At 38.9% G+C, this 24,942-nt stretch overlaps 1 protein-coding gene across 1 annotated transcript; it reads right to left on the bottom strand.

Moving 5' to 3' along the window:
* Nucleotides 1-1,660: 1,660 nt before the first annotated feature.
* On the bottom strand, nucleotides 1,661-24,942 carry Rnf11 (ring finger protein 11). Its single transcript, XM_032900373.1, has 3 exons — nucleotides 24,362-24,942; nucleotides 5,828-5,997; nucleotides 1,661-3,534 (listed from the first exon to the last, which is right to left on the bottom strand). Exons 1-3 carry the CDS (start codon nucleotides 24,482-24,484, stop codon nucleotides 3,363-3,365), a joined length of 465 nt encoding a protein of 154 aa, XP_032756264.1. The 5' UTR covers nucleotides 24,485-24,942; the 3' UTR covers nucleotides 1,661-3,362.

Here is a 24,942-nt window from a genome sequence, read left to right as displayed (position 1 = left end):
AAGTGACCTGCCACCAAACTTCATATCCTCAGCACATAATAGTAGCATCATTCTAAGTGTTTCTAAGAAACTTACCTTTTGATCTTTTTTACCACTTTCAGTCAAGACCACAGGTTGCTCTGGTTTAACAAGATGTTTTTTAAAATGTTTAACTTCTGTGGCTGGAGAGATGGCTCAGCATTGGCTGCTCTCCCAGAGGACTATGTAATCCATTCTCAGAACCCATATGACCACTCACAACTGTAACTGACAACTTCTTCAGGCCTTCATAGGCACCAGGAACATGAATGTTGCACAAACATACATTCATGCAGTCAAAATATCCATATACATAAATAAAATGTAAAAAAAAAAAGTTTCCATCCTAATGAAGGAACTTTTAATTATGTAAAGAACCTCAATGCCCTATGTTCTATGAAATAATACACAGACACACACAGGGGCAGGGTAAGTCTTCCAAGACCAATTTAAGAGATTCCTTGTATCAATGTTGTCTTAGGGTTTCCATTGCTGTGAAGAGACACCATGACCAAACAACTCTTATAAACTCTTATAAAGGACACCATTTAATTGGGGCTGGCTTACAGGTTCTGAGGTTCAGTTCTGGGAAGCATGGCAGTGTCCAGGCAGGCATGGCGCTGGAGGAGCTGAGAGTTCTACACCTTGTTCCAAAGGCAAACAGGAGAAATCTGGCTCTTACATGGCTAGGAGGAAGGTCTCAAAGCCCACCCCAACAGTGACACACTTCCTCCAACAAGGCCACACCTACTCCAACAAGGCCACACCTCCTAATAGTGCCATTCCCTGGGCCAACCATATTCAAACCACCACAAATGTAAACATAATTTAAAGTATATCCAAGCAGTTCAATTTGTATAAGCTTCTCTTCCACCTTTTCCTTGGTTAGGTTTTCTAAACATTTCAAATTCCAGAGCCATACTGAAACAAATCTTGCCCATTTCTAAATGTTATACCTGCTTTAGGAAACTTTAAAGCTATTCAGTTTCTAAGTGTGTGCTTAAATCATAGGAAATACAAAGCCATGAAACTTCCCTACGTTTTAAAAAATGATTTGGGATAAAGTCTGATTCCTTAATATGTAAAGGCTGCCACTAAGGTGACCTGCTTATTTTTCTTGACATACACAGAGAAAAACAGAACAGTAAACACTCTGTGTGTGTGTGTGTGTGTGTGTGTGTGTGTGTGTGTGTGTGTGTGTGTGTGTGTAAAAACAACTTAAGTTTATGCGTGGGTTTTTTTTAAAAAAAGATTTGATATTCTCGGGAACATGTAACCAACTCTTAACTTTAAGCACTGATGGCTGTATTATAACTTTTAATAATTTAGTAGATGCTAAAAATTTATGGTTCTTAACATAGTTATGTGCAGAATAAAGTTAAAAAGAATAGCAATCACCCAAGAGCACTCATTTGAGAGTACTTTTCTGAGACAGAAGGGGTCTGTTGTTGTTGTTGTTGCTAGTGGTGGTGGTGGTGGTATTATTCTTACCAAAGTCTTCAACATGACAGACTGGGAAAAGGTTTTTTTACAAATTTTGAGAACCTAGGAAAAAAGTCTGACTGTAATTCTTGATGACACATGTGTATAATTAGAAAACATAAGGATTAGAAAAGAATTATCACTAAAAATATGGCACAACTTCAGCTGTTTCCTCCAAATTTACTTTATAATTGGGTGGATATAAATTAATGAACAGAAATTAAGCAAGAGATACGTGACCATTTAATAGAACCTGATAATCTAATTTCAATATTTTCCAAGTTCATCTTTAAGTATTTCCATCATGGGATTCACTGGGAAACTAAGCAAGGTTATGAACACTGAATAGTTAATCAACTGAATGTCAATTAACTATTTATGACATAATTTCTTCCATAACGCAATTATGAGGGCCTTCAAGAAGCTTTTGTATGTAAAAACGTGTTAGTCAAGTACTCAACACAATATAAAAGAACATCATTTCTCTCATTTGTAAGGTGGAGTGCTTCTGTTCATCATTTTTAACTACAATGTCACTGAGTAGAAGGAACAAATTACCTCGAGAACATAAGGAAAAATAAACACATGCTAAATGGATAAACATTACATCTTTACTAGACCATTTCTACCTCTAATCCTTCAGACGTGTAGAGATTTAGAGTGTTCTTACATTAATTGCAAGAAAAAGGAGAAGTTCCTTTGAGATCACAACTATGAAGTCATGTGGTTATACAAATCCTGCTGCATTGGTGTGCAAAACATGAAACACATTTACCTGTCCTGTCAGTCACTTAGCGAGACTTAACAGATATACCTTTCTGTGAAACAGACTAGATGTGTTTCTGAAACTTCAATAACCCCAGCACTACAGTAACAAGAGATGCAGTATCCTTTTGCTATGGTTCCAGACGGTGGGGAAAGAGGTCACAGGAAAGAGAATCAAAACTGTTACAGCTGAGAAACTTTTCTAAGTTTCATCATGGTGCCACCTTCATTATTTTTACATAAGCATGGTGGCATAGTTCAAAGCTCAATAAATCAGAAATATTAATATTTGAATTTCAACTTGACTTTCAATTATCACCATTTTAACAACCAAAACAATAAGACACACAAGGAAGGGGATATCAAATCCACTTTGCTAGCCTTGGTTTCCTGACACATCAACTCATTTTTAATAGAAAAGGGATAGTGCATCTCAGTTTGCTCACAAGCTAGGAGATCACTTTGAATTCTGCATTTCCTAACTGCAAACAGAACATAGCACTTACAACAGGTTATAAATAAACTGGTTTTCAAGCATAGAGCCAGCCCCAACGATAATACACTATTTAAAAAGACCTAAGGCAATGAATTCCATTTCCAATGGAACAAAAGAACTGTGCAAACAAGCTTAAAACTACTTTTTTGTGCCAGTGTTATAAAATGTAGCTTTTAATAAAACCTTGACCCAAATGTCAATAACTTTTCAGAAAAGAATTTGGGTGGGAGAAGAAACTTATTTCATTTAGGAAAAATAACAACTATATCTTTTTCCTAAGCTTCAACACACACGATTTAAACATGTACAGTTGCTGTAACACTTTACACAATTCCTATGTACTGGAGCAAGAACAAGGTCTGATGACAATTATATTTTAAACACTGGGTCAAGGCTTTACATAAAAATACCATCCATCTACTTTCCCCCTAAGTTTCTAAAATATCACATACTTTCCTCAACATCTGCAGCCATCCAGGAATCTGTAGGAAACTTTTGTGCATGATCTTAATTCCTAATCCCTGGCTCTTTGGGCTCAGTGACAAAAGATCAAAACCACCAAAGCTGATGGTTCACTTGAAGTCAGACGAGACCCCCTGGCTCAATTAGTCTCATAGGATGAAAGCAGGGCTGCGTCAACTGGCTCCATGCAGGAGGGGCACGTGAAGGATCTCATCAACCAGTCATCTATACAGTCCAGGTGATAGATGTGCATGCACGGCAGAAATCGAATTGGGTCCCCATAGACAAAGTCCATCATACAGATCACACATCTGAGGGAGCAAGGAAGAAGTGAAACAGTATTAATCTAAATACACACAATCAAAATATTCTCATACCTAAAACATGTAAGTTGCCCTGTTACCTCATTATCAAAGTATGAAAATGGAATGAATTCCTTTCCTAACAAGCACTGAAACATTCACATTTTATTTTGAGTTGTTAGTTAATTATAAGCCTTGAAAGCAACTAAACTGAGCAAAGAAAAATAGACCACATTAAGGCTCAAACTCATACTGTGCCTGAAAATAGTTACACATTACAAGAGATATCTACTATGATGCTTTAGGTAGGAAATTACAACCAGTGCTTCCTTGCACTGAGTTTTCAGAGTAATCAGGAATAATACTCATTAAACTACAAGTAAAATCAGAATGATCGGGCCCGAAGTGGTAGTACAATGAAATCAGTATTCTGGACACCGAAGCAGGTGGATCTGAGTTTTACTCTAGTTTGATCTACATAGAGTTCTAGGCCAGCCAGGGCTGCATAATAGAAGGTTGTCTCAAACACAAAGCAAAAGAAAAAAGCAAAACAAAATGACTAATTCTGCCTACTGTGTGTGTTCTAAGTTAAAACTGTCTTCATTAACTCACTTTCAAGTCCACTGCACTTTTCTACAGGTTTAAGAAACCTAATTCTACAGGGGTTCAAAACCAATGCTCTAGACAGACTTTGCTCTTAAGTGCCAGTATTAATTAAATGCATTATAGCTCAAACAGACAAACTTTAAACCTGTTTGATCTGTGTGTTTGTTGGTAAAGTCATTCTCAATTAGAATAGCTGCCCCTATTAAATCAAGACAATAAAATGACTCACCAGGCTTGAATAAATTACTTACATTATAAAAGATCTCTCATATCACTAAAATCTTGAAGTCTTAATTGTTGCTTAACTAGCGCCCATAGACTCATGTGTATGGATGCTTGGACCCTCCCTCTATTACACTATGGCAGGTAACAAAACCTTTACATAGGCCAGTTAGGGACAGGCCTTGGTGCCCATAACCTAGCCATCTGTGCTGGTGTTTGTGGAGGGAGCCACAACTGAGAAAATTCCTCCAGGTTGGCCTGTGGGGATGTCTATAGACGCTTTTATTTTTTTTAAATTAATGACTGATATGGAAGGGCATTAGACCACTGTGAGCAGTGCAACCTCTGGGCAGGTGGTTCCTGGGTAGTCTAAAAGGGCGAGTTGAACACACCATATTGGGATATTGGGAGTAAGCCAGGAAGCAGTTTCTCCCTGGCCTCTGCTTCAGTTCTTAGCTTCCCTGGATGACTGACAGTAACCTGTGAACCAAGTAAATTTGGTTTTAACAATTTCTCTAAGTGGCTTTGGTCAGTGCAGCAGAAAGTTACTAACACTGTTATTCCAGTCTAGTTCTCGGCTGCTTGTCTGTTAGCACAATGTGAGAGCAGCTACCTCACAGTCCCACCAACACAGACAAGACTTAAGTCTTGTTGCCATGCCTTTCCCACCATGATAGACGGGAGTTCCATGAATAAAGCCGTTTTCTGTTCAAGTGTTGTCAGTTACTTTATTACAATGAAAAAAATAAGACAGCCACACACTCTAACAAAGTTTTTTTTTTTAATGTTTGCGCTTTTTTTTTTTTTTTTTCCTGAGACAGGATATGTAGTCCCTTGGTTGTCCTAGAGATGGCTATGGAGATCAGGCTTGGTCTCAAAAATCCATCTGCCTCTACCTCCCAAATACTGGGACTAAAGTGTGTACCACCACAACTGGCTAAATTATTTCTGAATCACAAGTTATTCAACTATACCTCTACAATTACAGAGTTTAGATTTTTTTTACCCCTCAATAAGACTACAGTAAACATTTTGTGCCTAAAACTCTAGTGTGTGTGTGTGTGGGGGGGTGTCAGGGGTCAGGGGACTGGTGGTAGTAATAAAATGCCTAGCACCTTTAATTAGTTTAAAAGAGGTTTAACTCCTATTTACAAAGACTTAACTCTTTGGAAAACTTGGAAACAAAGCTAACAGAAATCACATTTTAGATAAATGGTTTTAACTATCAACTGTCATAATAGACAACTAGCAACTATAACAGTCAGAATGCAGGAATTCCCCTTCTATTCCAATACAGAATTCTCATAAGCTTCCTAAGTGAGAGAAAACAAATCCCAAAAGCTGGCATTTATACCTGGAAATAAAGCTTAGTGGAACACTGGTACAAGGTCCTAGGTTCAATCTCCAGTATCATAGGGGGAAAAAAACCCACAACTATACACAAATTTGTAAAATACATAAAATTGCTACTTACTCTCGGATCTTTTTTTCTGATCCATCTCTTCCAGGGTCATACACTCCTTTAGGCAGATGCTGTATAAGGCCTATTCTCTGAGCTATTCTAATTTGTTCCTCTTCAGTCAGCTGAGTTGCTAGCCGAGTCTGGCTAGGTGTCGGATGATAGACGGGAACAGGAACTTGTTCCTAAATATGAAATGCAACAGACATTTGATTATTTAAAATCCTGTGTTTGAGGGTGTAGTGACTTGCTTAGGCCGGGAAGGAAATGGGCCTGAGCTAAGTGGGAGTCTGGATAAGTGCAGCAGTAGGACTATCTCGCTGACCTTAGACACTTACTAATATGATCAAAGATGAATGTCCCCTTTAACCAACCGATAATGCTGGCATCTTCAGCTAAGACACTTTTTCCAAGTGTTCTATCTAATAAGTAAATTTCATGGTTTATAGTTAAAAAGACTGTCCCTATTACTAATGTACAAACTGGGTGGTAGTGGCCCACGCCTTTAATCCTAGCACTTAGAAGGCAGAGGCAGGCAGATTTCTGTGAGCTAGTAGAGGCCAGCCTGGACTACATAGAGAAACCCTGTCTCAAAAGTCTTGACCAGGTATTTAACATCTATGCATCAACTCATATCTAAAGAGGGTCACTGTAAAAGTTAAATGGGGATTGTATCAGCTAGGATTACGACTCTGCTACTCTATGATTGCAGAACATCATTTCAAAACTAACAAATATACTGGAGCCAGATGTGGTTTCACACACCTTCTATTCCAACACTGTGGACACAGAAGAGACAAAGAATCAAGGCTGGGCAGGGCTACATGATGAGTTTGAGGCCAGCCAGAGCTATACATTGAGACCTTGACTCAAAAAATTGAGAACAAAGATTCACTGAACTATAGTGAGAGTAAATTTTATACAATCCTTTATGAAAAGACTATGTTGATATTTGTTCCTGTTTCTTTTAAGCCAACGGCTCTCTCATCTGCCTCTGCTGGAATTAAAAGCAAACTACTTCAGCACAGGCTCTGCTCTTCTGTATAAAACATCTGATAGGATGTAAACAGTCTACTAAAATGTTACCTAAAAATAACTACAAGTATAGTAACCCATCTATTTCCCTAGGGTTTCATTTCAGTTTATTGTATCAAGCATTTCCTGAATCTTTAGCCCATTGTTAATAACTAATTAAAGCTTGAGTTCAGGCCGTAACCCTGAGTCTTTTGGTTTTGTTTTGTAAGTATATTTTTAGGTGTGACTAATATTGGTGCTCCCTTCTGCCACCTCCTCCTACCTCCATATAAACCTTGAATGTTTACCAATTAATCATTTCCTATATACAAGGAAACAGCACAAAAAAAGATAATTATAAACCAGTTAAGAAATCTAAACTGCTGATTAACAGAAACACCAGCCTCCAACCAGAGTCTTTATACCCATAAAACACCAGTAGGGGATAAAGGCCAAAACATACTTAGAGACTGGCTACTTGCTGTAACCATCTCTATGAATATCAAGATAGTTCATTGCATTTGAACTAACACAGTAATTATCTGTGCCCCAGACACATAATTCCAACAATAATTCCAAATTATTACAAGACATTACTGAAAATTTATGGCACTCCTATCTATCACATATCAGAATTTTGTAATATGTTATAAAAAGAATGATTTGGACTAAGGCATTAATTAATAGCAAAAGGGAAAACCTGATACAAATTATAACCAGTCATTTCTTCTCCAAGTCATACTACTTGGCTTATTGCTTTAGATTTAACTTGGGTCCAAAACCAAACTATACTTTTGTTTCTTCTACAACCTTCTCAGATAGGAATTTCCATGCTGTCTCTCTAGGTTAATGACAAAGAAGAATAATGGAAAAAGAAAATGCATTTCATTCAGACCTGGCACTTAATACAATTTTAGCACATTACTTAATATCTGAGCCTTAAAGTTCCACACCAGCAAACCAGAAGACATATATGTTTTTGTTTGTTTTTAAAGAATTAGTTATGCTGCCAGGTGGTATGGTTCATACCTATAATCCTAGCACAGGGGAAGTAGTGACAAGAAGATTGCTTCTAGCTTGAGACCAGCCTGATTTACATACCCTAGGCTAGCCAGGGATACACTGTGAAAATATGCCTCAAGAAAATAAATAAGAGGCAAGGAAAATCCAGGAACTCAGTATCTGGGCCACTCTATGATGACCTCACTTAAGTGGATAAACAGACAATAGGCTAGTCATCCTCTGATTCCTTTTGTTTCCTCCTTTTCCTTTTATTCTACCAAACTATTTTTGCTCTTTCCTTATATTTCTATATTTAGTGTGCTTGTGTTTGAGATCTACTATGTAGGTCTGGGGGACTGAATCCAGGTCCTCACATGTGGCATATCCATTACTTGCAGAGCCATCTTATGCTCCCAGCTTCCCCCTTTCAAGATAGATAGGTTCTTGATATGTAAGCCCATGCTGTCATTTTGCTTCACCTTCCCAAGCACTGGATTAAAAAGTCTTATCAAACCATCATTTATCACTGATAGGAAACAGATTTGTTCTACAAATCCAAATTCTGAGGTAATATGGAACTCATAACCTGAGAAGCAGATATTTTTCAAGAACAATATTACCTTAATGCTTTACTTTCCCACATTAATCTACTTAAGTAGAAGGGTACTGAAAAGAATTTGCCCTAAACAAATTTTGAATTAAAATCTTTCCTTGAGAAAAACAACATTATAGGAAATACAATATACAATGAGCAGAAAACAATATGGTAATGTGTTTAGTATTTAACCCTCAATTCTGAAACATTAAGTTCTAAAATATGCTGATTTTTACTAAATAACATGTATTGTTCTGGAGGTCAAATCATAGCCTTATACATGCTAGGGCAAACTATATCCCTAGTTCCTTGTTATATATTTTTAAAAAGCATCTATATAAATGGTAAATACTTTGGGTACTAATCTTAACATAAGCCAGGAAAGAAACAAATGAAAAAATATAAAATGTGCCTTTAATCCTAGCATTTAGGAAGCAGAAGCAGGAGTTTGAGGCCAGTTTGGTCTACACTGAATTCCAGGGCAGCCAAGCCTAGTTGAGACCCTGTCTCAACTCCTGCCCCGACACACATCCCAAAAGGAAATGTGTCTTCACTATTAAAGCTGGATTCAATACCAGCATGGTAGAATACCTGTAACCTCAGCAATTTGGGCATAGGCAGGAGAATCACAGGATCAAAGTCAATTCTGACAAGAACAACTTGAGTTATAAGGAGACCTTGCTCTCAAAGGCTATTTATTCAAGTTAAGGAATATGATACAATTTCCAAAACTAAAACAATGCAGTAGGGACATGCCTAAATAATATCCAAGGCTGGAAATAGTACAAGTCTGCCTTGTGGTGAGGGAAAAATAAAGTCACTACTAAAGAATGCAGCCTGTTACCAACAGCTGTATATTTTCAGCCAGTAGGAAATAAGAACCCACTCTTGATTTTTCTCCTTAACATGCTGTTGGCCCCACCCCCTCTCCAGCTGCAGTCTCTTACTGGGAATATTTTCTCTAAATTTTACCAGGCTTACAGTTAAGGCCATAAAAAGGAAGATTTGGAATAACCGGTCTCAGTGTATGTTTTAGTTCAGATGATTCATTAATTTTGACCATAAAAGGGTGCGAGGAGAACCCCAACAAAACAAGATTACATTTATCGTAGTTCCCAAATGACACATGGCATGGAGAACTAAATAAAAGCCTACAAATCACCTATGATACAGAGACAAATTACTTTATATTTAATGATGGTATAACCTAGAGTAGCCTTCATGTTGGAAAAAAGCACTCCATCTAGGGAGTCAGACTGGTATTTTTAAGGCTTGTTCTGTAATCAAGGATGGAATTCTGATCCTTTTGCTTTCACATCGAGTTGCTGAGATTAGTCATGTGCTACCACATTCTATAAGAATGTAGCTAGGGTCCAACACATCCTCACCCCAAGCTTCACTTATGCAAACAAGAACTCTAAACTGAACCATACATATCCTCAGCCCCAATTTCATTAAATTCAGGGAGCTAGAGAAGTGGCTCATCAATTAAGATTCTAACTACATGCAGAGGATAGTTCCTAGGATACATTTTGGGTGGTGGTGGGGGTCACAACTGCCTGCAACACTGGGAAATATGATATTAACATCTGTCGGTTTCTGCACTCGTGAAATACCCACACACACAGACATATATTTGAAAAAAAAAAAAAAAAGGTAGCCAGATATGGTGGTATATACGTTTAATCCCAGGGAGGCAGAGGCAGACAAATCTCTGTAGTTTAAGACCAGCCTGATCTATGTGTTCCATAACAGAGATACACAGTAAGATTCTATCTAAAATTAATTTTTCAGAGCTAGAGAGATGGCCCAACAGGTAAAGAAACTTGTCACTAAGCCTATTAAACCCAGTATGACTATCTAGGAAACACATGGTAAAAGAGAACTTATTTGAGAATGAGCAAGTTGTGTCTACCCAAGGTCATGAGGAGACTATTGTCTGAGTTGTACTATTTGGTTTTTAGTTTGACGTTATTTTTCTGTAGTTCAGTCTATATTCAAATTCACATATAATAGTACCTCTACCAGCCCCCTAAATGTATTTCTTACAGTTAGGTATGTGGAGTTTTGTTTTTTTTTTCCAGACAGTCCTGGCTAGTCTTGAAAGATCGTCCTGCCTTGGCCTACTGACTCCTGGGATTAAAAGGTGTGAGCCACCACTGCCTGGCTCAGTTTCACTTTTTACGTGGACATGTAGATATATTACTGCTATCAGTTGAAAAACTATTATTAAACAGACATGCTAACATGGAAGGGGAATTCTCACCAACCTTCAACACTTGATAGAAAAACTATAGGCAACTTTATGACAGCTCATAAGAGAATGTCTTCCAAGGATGAGCCTCCTAACTGGTTATACAAATAATCATCCCTGAAATCACTCATTCATATATATATATATATATATATATATACATACATACATATATGTATGTATATGTATATATGTATATATATGAGTGTGATGTGTATGTGCATGTACATGTGTGTGTATATATACATGCACTCAACAGACTCAGGTTATATTTATACATGATGCACATATAGATATATATCCATATACTTATATATCTATATACCTATACACACGCACATATACATATACCTATATATGTATATATATTTAATAATAAAGAGGCCAAGAATTTGAGATGGGGCAGGAGGGTGACATGGAAAGGGCTAAAGGAGGGGGAATATAGTTTTAATTAAAGTATTTTAAAATTTACTAAATGATAATAGTATATCCTAGAATCCAAGTGAAATAGTTTACATTAAAGTTTAAATAGGGACCTAAGAATTTCTCAAGGTCATTTAAACTGGCCAAACTAGCTAGATTTTTTTACACTCTACTCAGATCGGCTGATCTTCTACACAGGTGGTTCCTATTTCCTACACAATTCAAAGACATCGATAATGCATTAGATTTCAATGCTGACAAGGTATACTGCTGATATTTTTCTGCTACACCATTCAAATTTTACCATGTGTCAGCATCTTTAAGTCCTGAAGTGGGAAACTGGGTTTTGTCTTGTTTTCAGATTTTTCTTCAGGGGCCTGAGGGTACAGCTCAGTGGTAAAGCTCCAAATAGTAAGCCTGGGTTATTGAGACTATGTCAAATATAAAAACTTTTAGAAAATACAAATGTGTTGCACATGGGTTAGTCAAAATGAATTATTCCAAAAGCTCGAATGAAATAAGTTGGTCATGATTAAAATTAAAAACCCATATTTTCAAAGGCACACATATATTTATATTTATATTTATATTCAATCAGCCAGTGCTAGGGTTCTTGCTTAACATGCTGAGTCAGGGTTTGGATCCAGCCCCTCTCCTGTCAAAATCTTCTCATGCTAATCTCAGAACAAATACAGGAAAAACTAAGTTCACTAGAGAATCTAACTTTGAAACTCAAATGTAAGGTTGTCTACATCAAGAAAATCTGTCCATTATTAGCCACTTACATGAAGAGTTTGTTCTTTTTTGGTTTGATTTTACTACTAGCATATAGTCCAGAGTAGCCAGACTGGCTGAAGCTGGCCTGCTCCTACCCTTCACCTATTCAGTCCAGGATTGCAGATACATATCACTACACCTTGGTGGTGATTTTCAAAAGGAAACTGCCTACATTCCTCATAAAATATTCCACGGTACAAGATGAGAAATACAATCATCTTGCCCACCTTTACTACCACCAGTCCCACCACCACATACATACATATCAATTACTTTAAAAATAAAGGCCCAAACAGGGCAAGACCCTATCTTAAAACAAATCAAATAAATTACATTAAAACAGAAGTTGGGCATGGTGGCACAAATCCCAGCACTTAGAGGCAAGTAAATTCCGGGACAGATGGGGCTATGTACAAAGACCCTATCTCAAAACAAGACAAAAAGTAAATAATGAAAAATAAAAGTCCACAAAGATTTAATACAATTATGAAAAACCTCTTAAACCTTAATGAGGGATTTGCAGCCCTTGGAACTTTAGTTACACACAGTGAGTTCATCTGAAGAAATGAATTCAGTGCCTCTGGAGGAGCAGCCAATGTTAACTAATCCATCTCTCTAGCCCTTCAATTATGAATATTAAAGTTTCTAGCTTCTGTCTGACATGTAAGAAACCTGAATGTTGTTGCTCTAGTCCAAAGTAAAGAACAAACCAGCATATTAAAAATGATGTCCACAAAGGCAAGCTGGCCCTCACCATTAAGAGAAATAGCTGCTGGAATACAAAGAATCAGGATTGACTAGAGCAAAGACCAACTGAGGGAGGGACTGCTACTGATAAAGTGCCAGTGTGGTAAGTCTTAAATTTCAGGGGAGCTGGGATGAGTGGTACATGCCTTTAATCCCAGAACTTGGGGGGCAGAGGCAGACAGTTCTGAGTATGAAGCCAGACTGGTCTACATAATGAGTTCCAGGATAGCCAGAGCTACATAGCGAGACCCTGTCTGTCCTGTGCACACACAAGCATGATCCCCAACCAACTTGAGGGGAAGCTAAAACTCAACGGTGAATGCAGAGGCAAAGGCAGGAGGAGTGCAACCACTTCATTATCACCTTAGGTTACAAAGGAAGATCCTGCCTGTCCTGGACAACTCAGAGAGACCCTGTTCACTTACAAACAAGCCCAATGTGGTGGCACACACCTTTAATTCGAGTACTCAAGAGGGAGAGGTAGGTAAATCTTTGTTTCAGGCCAGCCTGGTCTAAAGAGAGTGAGTTCTATCTAGGACAGCCAGGGAAACATAAGAGACCCTGTCTCAAAAACAAAAAACAGCAAAAACCCAAACAAACAAGAACCCACAAAAGGCCATATTATTAATCTGAATAAATTTGTATTAATTATCCCCAAAAGCAAATCTGTGAGGTGGGGGCTTGTAGATGGGAAAATTCATATTGACAGTAGGACAAGTTTTGTTTTTTTCAGGTGATAAAAATATTCTTTTTTTTTTTTTTTTTTTTTTATGATAGTTTATTCAATCAATTCTTTTTTTTTTTTTTTTTTTTTTATTAACTTGAGTATTTCTTATATACATTTGAATGTTATTCCCTTTCCGGTTTCAGACAACATCCCCTCCCCCTCCCCTTCCTTATGGGTGTTCCTCCCCCCCCCCCCAATTGCTGCCCTCTCCCCAACAGTCTAGTTCACTAGGACTTCCTCAGAAAATTGGACATTGAACTGCCTGAGGATCCAGCTATACCTCTCTTGGGCATATACCCAAAAGATGCCCCAACATATAAAAAAGACACGTGCTCCACTATGTTCATCGCAGCCTTATTTATAATAGCCAGAAGCTGGAAAGAACCCAGATGCCCTTCAACAGAGGAATGGATACAGAAAATGTGGTACATCTACACAATGGAATATTACTCAGCTATCAAAACAATGACTTTGTGAAATTAAGTAGATAAAAATATTCTAAAGGGCTGAGATGGCTCCAGCAGTTAAGAGCACCGACTACTCTTCCAGAGGTCCTGAGTTCAATTCCCAGCAACCACATGATGGCTCACAACCATCTGTAAAGAGATCCGATGCCCTCTTCTGGTGTGTCTGAAGACAGCTACAGTGTACTTATATATAACAAATGAATAAATCTTTAAAAAAAATATTCTAAAATTGACTGGCAATGGCTACTTAATTCTAAACAAAGTAAATTATAAGCAAAACAGGTGAAATATGTGGTATACCTTTATAAAGCTTTTAACATTTAAATGTGGAAGATGAAATTAGATGGTTCAGTCAGGAAAAGCAGCTTGCCATCCCAACTGTGATTAACTGTAAACATTGAATGTAGCAACAAACGTGTAAAGTACAAGTCTCAGTTATAACAAAAAATATTATTTAACAAATTATGTACATATAGGTCTGTTGAGGTTTGGTCTGTCTGCTATGTACTATAATGCTAAATACTGGCCCTGGCCTCAGGGCCAAGAGAATTCTCACAAACATCAGGTCATCAAGTGATGAATTATGTGACCTTGTTCCTTAATTTCAAACTACTGGTTGAACAAAGATGCTGCTAGCCTATAGCTGGGCAGAAGAGAGGGAGGTGGGGTTTCAGTTCTCAGGCTTCGGGTTGGAGGAGGATCACGGGGTAGGAAGAAAAGAGGGAGAGAGAACACCATAGGGTAGATGAGTCAGGAAAACATGGCCATGAGGGCTGGCCAACTGGAGTTAAGAGCTGTCCAGGTAGAACATGGCAAGTTATAATTTAGGGTTATTAATGGGGAAGTAGATTCTAATAGCTTAGAGGGTAGTTATCTGCCCAGCTGTAGTGCATTAAAGGCTTAAATTTAAAAGCTGTGTCTCTTTTATCTGGGAACTGAATGATCTAAGGCAGGGTAGAAACCCCGATAGAAATTAAATATTTAATTACCACAACATATGTCTATCATATGTCTGTGTGGGTTTATATATGTGAGTACAGGTGATTTGAGAATACTCAGTATATCCATTGGAGCTGGAGTTACAGATAATTGAAAACGGCCCAACAAGGATTCTGGGAAGTTGTACTCTGGTCTTCTCAAAGAATATCAAATGCTCTTAACCATTGAATCATTTCTTCAGCCACCACCTTCCCATTTTGATCCAGGTCTTTGACCCTGGCTTTGTGGACCAGGCTAGCCTAAAACTCAGATTAGTATGCCTCTACCTCCCAAATTAAAGTTATGCTCTGCCATGCCCAAGCTTAGGATGGCCTTTAAACTCCTGACCCTCTTCTGAAGTACTAGGATTAAGTATTTAGTATATTATATCATTGAAAGTACTCCCCTATCCACCCAAGAAAGCTACTATGAAAATATGTTATTCAAGAAAGAGAATCTAATGAAAGAATGAGTCAACATAAAATGATTTAATATTCACTGGAAAAGAGGAAACAATTTAGTGAGCTGGCAAGAGATATTCATCTAGTAATTCTAATCAATACAGATTCATTCCATGACTTAAGAAAGCTATAACCTAATCCACAGAGCTATCAATGTAAAAGGATTAAATGAAGAAAGTTTTAGAAATGTCACTTTTTTTAAAGTTAGGTTTTCTGGGCATGGTTCTGCACCCCTGTAATCCCAATACTGGGGCAAGACAAGTTCCTTTAGTTCTAGCCCACTTTTGGGCTATACAGTGAAATTATAACTAAAAAAGAAAAAAAAAAGTAGGCTTGTTCTGGGACATGCTTATTATCAATGATTTAATACAAAATACAATTGTGTATCTTAAACTTTAATTTTTAATTAAAAACCTTTAATTAAAAGGTCTTTCTATATATCCTTGGCTGCCCTAGAAGTCACTTTGTCTCTCAAGTGCTGGGATTAAAGCTATGTGTCAACATGCCTAGCCTTTCTTCAACTACCTGAATTTGAGTTCTAGATCATACATGATGGTTAAGAGAACTTAAAGCAGTTAACTTGAAGTTCAGTTAACTTGACCTCCACATGAACACTGTGGCATGTGCAACCTCCTCCCAAATAAATGTAAAAAAAAAAAATCCAGTCATTCCCAAGAAAATTTACAGTAATAAAAGCCTTCAAATGTTTAATGGTACAACAATGGCAGCTTAGCAGTATAGTGTTTGCCTAACATTCAAAGCCCTAAGATCCTAGGTGCCACAAAACAAACAGCTAACAAATATTTGATGCATTAAATACATATTATTTAAAATAGCAAAAGATAAAAGTATTGGTCATATTTATAAATATGCTAAGAGTAGGAAAAGAATTATCTTTATGTTCCAGAAGCTAATAAACTCAGGTTTTCCTTTTTTTTTTAGCATTACATGGAGAACATTTCAAAATGTCGACTTGTTCAATTTATTTGGAGGCAGGCTCTCATGTAGTCCAGGCTGGCATAGTCTAACCTGGCTTCAAATCAAAACCAAAGGGTAGTCCAAATAGTGCCAAGCATGTTTAGTACATACTGTACTAGAGATGGAGTCCAACTAAGGCCATATCCCCATTTATGTGTATACTTTAACTGTACATGACTCAACACCTCCCTGAACTTATGTCTTCCACATACTTATAATTCTTTCCATTGTAAGCTCTCCCATCTAACCGGTGCACCTCAATGTTTCATTTACTTTTACAGTAGGTTCCAAGTAGGATTTCACTGGAAGTCTGTATCAATGACAAGTCACATTCACAGTTCACTACACTACACTAGAAGTCTGTATTAGGGCCTAGAGATGGCTTAGCAAAAACAGTGCTCTTACAAATGACCTAGGTTCCATTCCCAGCACCCACATGGTGGCTCACAAACATCTGTAACCCCAGTTTCAAGGCTCTAACAGGTATGCATGTTATACATACATATGCATGCAGGCAATATAATCATACAGAGAATAAAATAATCAAAAATCTTAAAGCTGTATTAAACAATTTAGTACTAATAATTTCATACTAATCTTATCTCCTTAACTAAAATGTCAGCTAGTTCTTTGAAAGTAAGGGATGTATCACTTCTTTCTCCTTGGTGCCTAACACATACCCACTGACAGACGCTACAGATAGGCTCGGTGGACAAAAGATCACCTGAGTTTTATCCCCAAAACCCACATGAGAACCAACTCCAAGTTTTTTGACCTGACTCTCAACCAACAAATGTGTGAAGAATATGATTTTTTTTAATATTCAGAAATTTAAAAAATTCTGAGAAATATATTTGGAGGGATGTTCTCTTCATCTCCCCACTTTACTGTATACTTTCTAAATTAAGTAATAAGAGAATTACTTATCTGGTCCCTGAGAGCACACATCAGGCTAGTTATTTAACTAAAAGATATGTTTGCAAGACTGCAGACATGGCTCTGTATTTAAGAGCACACACAAGCTCTTTCAGAAGTTAAGAGTTAAGTTCCCAGAACCTACATCAGGCTGCTCACAACCAACTCCAGCTATAAGGGATCTAAACTCTTCTAGATTCCATAGGCACCAACACAGCAACATGAATTAAAAAATAAAAATAAAGAATCTGAAAATACTGTACTAATTAAGTAGCATGGTAACTAACTTCTACACTTTTTTGATCAGAATTTTCCCATTTTTTTGTTTTAAAATACATGAGATTGCCACCATATCATTTAAGTTAATACTTAATAATATTACATTTAATCATTACTAGTGTCTACCTCCCAAACTCAAACTGTATACCCACTAAACCAGGTATATACAATATGCATTTCATGGCCACATACATAGGACAGCCTGTGGTCTAACACATTTGCAGATGTCATCATGTCAGGTTAGATATACCTGCATAGCAACTCTTCAATTACTTGATTATTTATTTGAATACAGACTAGAAACCTATCACCTCTAACTCTCTATTAGAAGCCATTAAAACAGAAAACAAGAAATGTATCATTTCTTCCACTCCTTCTCTCCTGTGTGTGAATGTGTGTGTGTTTCACCTTTAATTCCAGCAGTAAGGAAAGAGAGAGAGAGCTCTTTAAGGCCAGACTGTTCTATATAGCAAGTTCCAGATGAACCAGAACCAGTCAAATCTTGTTTTATTTAAAGAACAAAACAACCATAAAACCAGAATCAATGGGCATAATGGTGTTTGCCTAGGGTGTGGGAGGCGGAGTCAGGATGAACAGGAGTTGGAGGCTATCCCCAGCTGTATTTCAGGTTCAAAGCCAGCCTGAGCTATGTAAGACCTTGTCAAAAGCAGACACACACAAAGTCTACTAGACATGTTCTCAAATACCTTTGATCCCAGCACAACTGGGAGGCAGAAGCAGATGAACCTCTTTGAGGCCAGCCTTGGTCTACAAAATGAGTTCCAGTATGGGTATAGAGAACTCCCCCCAACCCCCGCATCGAAAACAAATCAACAAAAGAAAAACTGTCCTACATCAAGTTTTTTAATTTATGAAAACTTAGAGATCTAAAAAAATTGATGAAAATCAAGTTCAGATTTTTCATACCAAGTAACTCATCTCATTGCCCCATCTCCTCATATTACTTTATAATTAGCTCTAGAATTAAACTGTCAACACTGACTGTGCTACTCTTAAAGGAACATGCATCTTAATGACTCATTTGATTTGATCATTAATGACTTAATGATCAAAGTCAGACACAGAAATTTCAACAATTGTCACAAATAAAAGCCATGAGCCTGAGACAGCTTGCAGATAATTGTGCTTGAGGCCAAACATGCAAGCCTGAGGACCTGAGTTTTACCCTTTAATCCATGAAAGTGGAAGGAGACCCCTGCAAAGTTATCGTCTGATCATCACACCTACATGCACCCAAAGTTGTAAGGGCACACAATTTTTATTAAATAAGACAAAAACAGTGATGGTCCAAGTCTTTAATCCCAGCAGAGGCAGGGTGGACTTCTGTACCTCTTAGCAGCCAGCCTGGTCTACATAGTGAGATTCCCCCATCCCTACACACACACACCCCAAAACAGAGAATTGACATATTGTTCAGTCTAATTGGAGTACAAGTTACATCAGGGCTACAAAGGGCTAGAAAGGCATAGAGTGAAACCACAACTTTGATCACTTAGAGATCAGTGATTAGTCATGAAGAACCACTAAGGATTAATCCGAAAAGAATCTAATCTGGGTCAAGGTAGAAGGGAGAGGGTAGAGAAGGCATCAATTAATGTATTGTTGCAGGAATTAATGATCAAATTGATCGCAATACTGGAAAATATGGCATACTTTATGCTAGTCAGTCAAATATTCACTAGATGTCAATATTTGGATTTTTTTTAAACGAGGTCTGATGTCATACATGCTGGCCTTAAACTTCTGTTTCCATCTCCTGCATGTCTACAGTATTTACAGTGGGTTTAGTGTATTACAGTGGGTATTATTACAATGAGAACTTTTGAAATGTTTAATATATAATTCCCATTTGAGGAAGTTGCTCTGGAAAATCAAAATTTATAAAATTACTAACAGCTGAACATGGTAGTACACACCTTCTAGACTGCTATCTGCTCTACATAACTAAACATGGGCAACTTAGCAAAATCCAATGTATGTACATCACACACATGCAAAAAACAAAACAAAACAAAGACAAAAACAAAAAACAGACTAGAAGAGACCCTCTGAGCCACAGTGTGGGTGGTGGGAAGGGAATTCCGGGTCTCCTGCTGGAGCTGCAAATGCTCTTAACTGCTGAGTCATTCTCTCCAGTCCTGAAAGTCTAGATTTTTAAAGGGAAGTTTTATATACACTTTTAATAAGTGTATATAGGGCAAACTCGATTTTTTTCAAAAACTATTCATGTGTTTTGTGTGCCAAATACATGCAGGAGCCTATGAAGACCAGAAGAGGGAAATGGATACCTGGGAACTGTTATAGGCAATTGTGACCCATAGGTGCTGGAAACCAAATCCAGGCCCTCTGCAAGAACTGTAAAGACTTTAACCACTGAACCATGTCTCCAAACCCTAGACAAAGCCTTAACAACAAAGCCTCATTCAGGGCTGTGGTAGTGTTCATAAGAGCCTGAATTAGGATCACCAGCACCAACCCAAATAAAGCAGGGCACAGGGAAGGGCATTACAGGACACACATTTGCAATCTCAGTGCAGGGAAGGCAGGGACTGGTAGATCCGGGGAGCTCTTTGGCCACCCAGCTCAGCCAGGGTCCAGGTTCAGTGAGAGATCCAACCTCAAAAATAAGGTGGAGTTAGGCATGGTGACATATGAGTCTTTAATCCCAGTACTAGGAGGCAAAGGAAGGGGTATCTGTCAGCTCAAGGCCAGCCTGGACTACACACTATGAGACCCTGTCTCCAAAACAACCATTTCAAATGTTCCTAGCTTTATAGTGGAGTCAACCCCAATAAATCCACTCTAAGTTGAAAATATCCTTAGGATGAAAATGCACTTAGTGTTATCTTCCCTACCAACATCAAAGCTTAGCAATACAGTACAGTCCAAAAATATCAGTTTTTAAATTATCCTTGTAATACCCTGGTTGAAAGAGAGCTGAAGACTGGTGGTACCTAGCATCACAAAAGTAACAAAGCAGGGTGTGGTGGTACAAACCTTGAATTCCAGCATGTGGGAAGCTACAGAAAAAGATCAAGGTCAGCCAAAGCTTTACAGTTTATTCTGACCAGGCTTGGAAGACACAAAGACCTTGTCTTAGAACAAAGGCAAACCAAAAATTCGCTGAGATGATCTCACTAGTAGTCTAGGGGGCAAAAATAAAAAACTTTGAGTATAGTCTATTGTGCATTACTTATATACCATCAAAACTGTAAGATGAACCAATATAAGTCAGGACATTCTATCTATAAATATACTATAAAATCGGGATGCACCAATCCATGTATATTTAGTCAATAATAAACTCCTTAACAGAGTGTCATCCTCAAATTAACACAATATTTTACGCATACAGATTTCAAGCATTCTTCCATGAAATAATATTCTTTCTGGCAGACAATAAAGATGTAGGACAAAAAATTATAATTATTTTAATCAATAATTATTTAAACCAATCTTATTTAATTTTATTGGCATTTGGCTTTTTACATGGTTTGCTTATTTTTCTCCCTTGAGACAAGAGTCTCAGGCAGTCTAAGCTGTCCCTGAACCCATCTTTGTGCCTCTGCTCCGAGTCTGAGATTACAGGTGTGTTACTGTGCCTGGCTTGTACTTGATTATCAGGAATTTAGGGCTATCTTCAACTATACAGCCGGTTGAAAGCCAGTTTGGGCTACACAAGAAAAAAAAAAGCTTCAGGAATGTAACAGTGTTTGCCTAGCATGTTGAGGACCCTGTACAGTCCTCCACCCAAAATATCCAATACAAAAGGAAAAAAAAAATCTTGAAGGTATGAGAATCAGTCATCCATTCATGGTGAAACCTAGGGAGTAATCCAGTCAGAGGAACAGGGAGAGAAGAAATTCTAATTATTATAGACCCATGAGCTTAGTGGAGTACTGTGGTCCCACTACTACTCTAGCTGCTATGCTGAGAACGCAGTATAGAGAAGGGTGAAATCAGCGCCAGACTAGTAAAGAAACCAGAACCTGTGCTCACACCTGTAATCTCAACACTCAGGAGGCAGAGGCCGAGTCAGGAGCTGCAGGAGCTTACCTCTCAGAGTGAGACCCTGTCTCAAAAATCTTTAAAGAAATCAGCAACAACAACAAATGAGAAATAAATAAATAAGGGCCTCATATACTAAGCATGTACTTTATCACTAAGCAACACTCCCAACCCAGGACTTAAGCCCAAATAAAGTCTGTTGGTTACTGTTAGTAAAAATAACTGGGACACCTTTGCTTTACAAAGCTCTTGGCATACCAGCATAAATACAAGAACTATGTTTTAAAGTAATGTCACAAGAGAAAAGGAATAAAAACATATGATCCTTTAACTTCCAACCAGATATTTTCCACTTAAAGCCTACTGTAACTGAATATATTCTTTTTTGAGACAAGGTCTCACAGTTTATGCCTGGCTGGCCTGGAACCTGATATGTCAACTAGGCTGGTCTGGAACTCAAGATCCACCATTTCTGCCCTTCCTCCACCTCCCTAGTGCTGCAATGAAAGATGATGCTATCATGCCCAGCCTGGTTTTGTTGTTTTGTTTTGTTGTTTCTGTGTAGTGTTGATATCTTGGAACTGATCTGAATATCAGGCTGGCCTTGAGATCTGCCTGCCTCTGCCTCCTGAGAGCTGGGACTAAAGGTGTGTGCTATTCTTTAAGGAAACATCACACTACTGTAGCTTTTATATTAATCATGCTATTTCTTTTTAAAAGCCCAAATATTATAAATCATTTACTTTGGATTGGTGCTTTCTAACATCATGTAAACAAACATTAGTAATAAATTACAGACTTCAGGGGGACGTTATTATTTCTAGATTTCTTTTAAAAATTCTTGAAATAGGGTCTCATTCTATAGCCCAGACCAACACTAAACTCAGCATATAGCACTGACTTCCAACTGTCAGCAATCCTCCTGACTCAGCCTTCTAAGTACTAAGATGACAGATCTGAGCTACTGTGCCAGGCTAAATATTTCTTATGTTCTCATATTTTAAAGTAACCATTTTCTTGCAATTCATAGTAATTTTGCATATCAGTAGTTGGGTCATCCGTTTCAGGAAAAGGCAACCACAATACAATTTCCATTGTCAAAAATAACAGATTCCAAAAAAGTACTGGTAATACCAAAAGCCACGGCTATATCTAGTCCTTTTGGAAAGGACAAAAATATAGTTCCCATAACTCTATTTGCTCATGTCACCTACATAAATACATTGAGGAGCTATCCAGTGGAGGGGAAAACAGTAACAGCCTAAAAGATGGGTCCAATGGTTTATAGTACCTCTAATTCCAGCAACTCTGGAGGATGAGATAGGAGGACAGAGGTCTGTCTGGTCGACTTCCTGAGACACTAACAATAAGTTCAAAATAAAAAGAGCAGAGTTCTAGCTCTGTAGTAGTGTTTTGCTAGAATGTACAGGGTTCTCAGTTTTAATTCCTGCTACTGATAAAATATCCATATTCCATTTAGTATTTGAGACTGCTCCTGAAGCAATTTAAATACGTTGGGGGAAATGGGCCACATAAACATAGACAATACTAAATTTTTATGGGGCAGAAATTGCATGATATATTGAAGACAGAGCTTCTATTCTTCATTTATCTCAGTTATTGAGTATCTACTATGAGTCAGACGCAGAGTGTAAAAGCACCTGGAAATTGTCCCAAATTCAGCTTGTACAAGGGGAGAACACATGTCAAGGGTGAGACACAAAACTACCTAAACAAAGATACAGCACTAAATTATTACAGGTATATGGCTTTGCTTGTAAGTGTAGAAGACTCATGGGGGACATATCCAGGAATTCAGGGGGGCAGGGAAGGTAATGTCAGGACTTTAGATACTTGAGCTGAGTCCTTCAAGAGGATTAGATGTTCACCTGGGCAACCTTGGGGGAAGGGCTCTTAGCATAAAGATCACCTGGAGCAAAAGACAGCCAGGTTTGGTAAGCTTGAATTACAGAGGCTTCTGCAAGGATACAATAAAGATTGGACTTGACTAACATGTATAGAAGACCCTGAAGGGGGTCAGAAAAATCAGCTCATGTGATCACCCTTTTTTTTGTCATGTGATGAGAAACTGGTTTACACAGGATTGGGAAAACACTACACTAGATAATGATGTCACCACATAAAAGCAAAGGAGACTGCACAGTTAGAAAACTAAACTCTCTTCAGGAAAATATTAAAGAACTGTATTCAAGCCCACCTGAGAAGTTTTACTCAATGTATTACCATTTAAAATGACCCACTCAGGAGTCTTTGATAAAGAGGACTTTTAAGTAACAGATGGCATTTCCCAAGTCAGGTAGAAAGGTCTCTCAAGTTCAAGATAAATCAAATTTTTATTAAGTCAACTTATTTAAAAGGTGTGCCACAGGGGTGGAGCTTAAAATTACCACATATGTATATATAAACAAATAACTCTATGAAGCTGAGGCCAAAATCGCTACTTGGAATTCTATCTCCCAAGTAGATGGTAAAAAGGCATTCTACCAGAGCCAATTAACAAAAGAGTAGGGAGGATCATATACGAAAACACAAATATAAGAGGGGGGGGCGGGAGAATGACAACCTAGCAAAACCCATAATCCTGAAATCACACAACTCAAGACATAAAGGCAGGATAATCATGTCACCCTCAACTCCACAACCAGACACCAAAGGGGATATAAGATCACACTCTTGATTCCTGAACTCAAGGACAGAAGACCGTCCTCAACCCGTGCCAAAGAGGATGCCAAGAAGAACCCCTTTCCATTGGAGAACTGGGCAGCAGACACCCTCAAGGCCAGCCCTGAAGGGGTCAACGCCCCCCCAAGTCTAGGCCGTGGAGGCCAAGGGCAGAGGGCCTGAGCCGCCTCCTCTCGCACGCCGACACACACCCTCCCTACCTGATATGGCGGCGGCGGCTCCTGATCTGGCTCCGTCCCCTCGCCAAAGCTAGCCCGGTCGGACTGAGACTCGTGAAGCAGGGAGATGTCATCCGAAGTCGGGGATTTGAGGCAATTCCCCATCTTCCGGGGCTGGGGTGTATGCTTGAGATCTGAGGGAGGAAGAAAGCTGTGACCCGGTCTCCCGCACACACGGCGGTCAGCTCGCTCGGCGCCGCGGGGTCCAAGGCGGCAGGCCCGGGGCTCAGGCGGCCGCTCCCCCGCGCCCCGGCGCCACCGAGGGGCCGCTCATGCCAGCCCCCGGGGCAGGGGGCGCGAGGCTAGGCCGCGGGCTGCGCCGGGGTCGTGTCTGGAACCTGAGGGGGGCGGGGGCGGGGAGACTGAGCGCTTCCCCACCCCGCCCCCCGCGGGGCGGCGGCGGCCACGGGTTGCTGGGCCTAATCCAGGTCAGGAGGGGGGGGCGCGGCCGTCGCGGCTGCCTCAGCTGCTGCCTCAGCTGCTGTTGCCCCTGCCGACGCTAGAGCAGCGGCCTGGGGCCTCATCCTACTCCGCCTCAGCGCGGCGGCGGTGGCCAGAACGAG

The sequence above is a fragment of the Rattus rattus genome, chromosome 1 (assembly GCF_011064425.1).
Source record: "Rattus rattus isolate New Zealand chromosome 1, Rrattus_CSIRO_v1, whole genome shotgun sequence".
In the NCBI taxonomy this organism is placed as follows: domain Eukaryota; kingdom Metazoa; phylum Chordata; class Mammalia; order Rodentia; family Muridae; genus Rattus; species Rattus rattus.
This window is presented reverse-complemented; position numbering and strand designations above follow the sequence as displayed.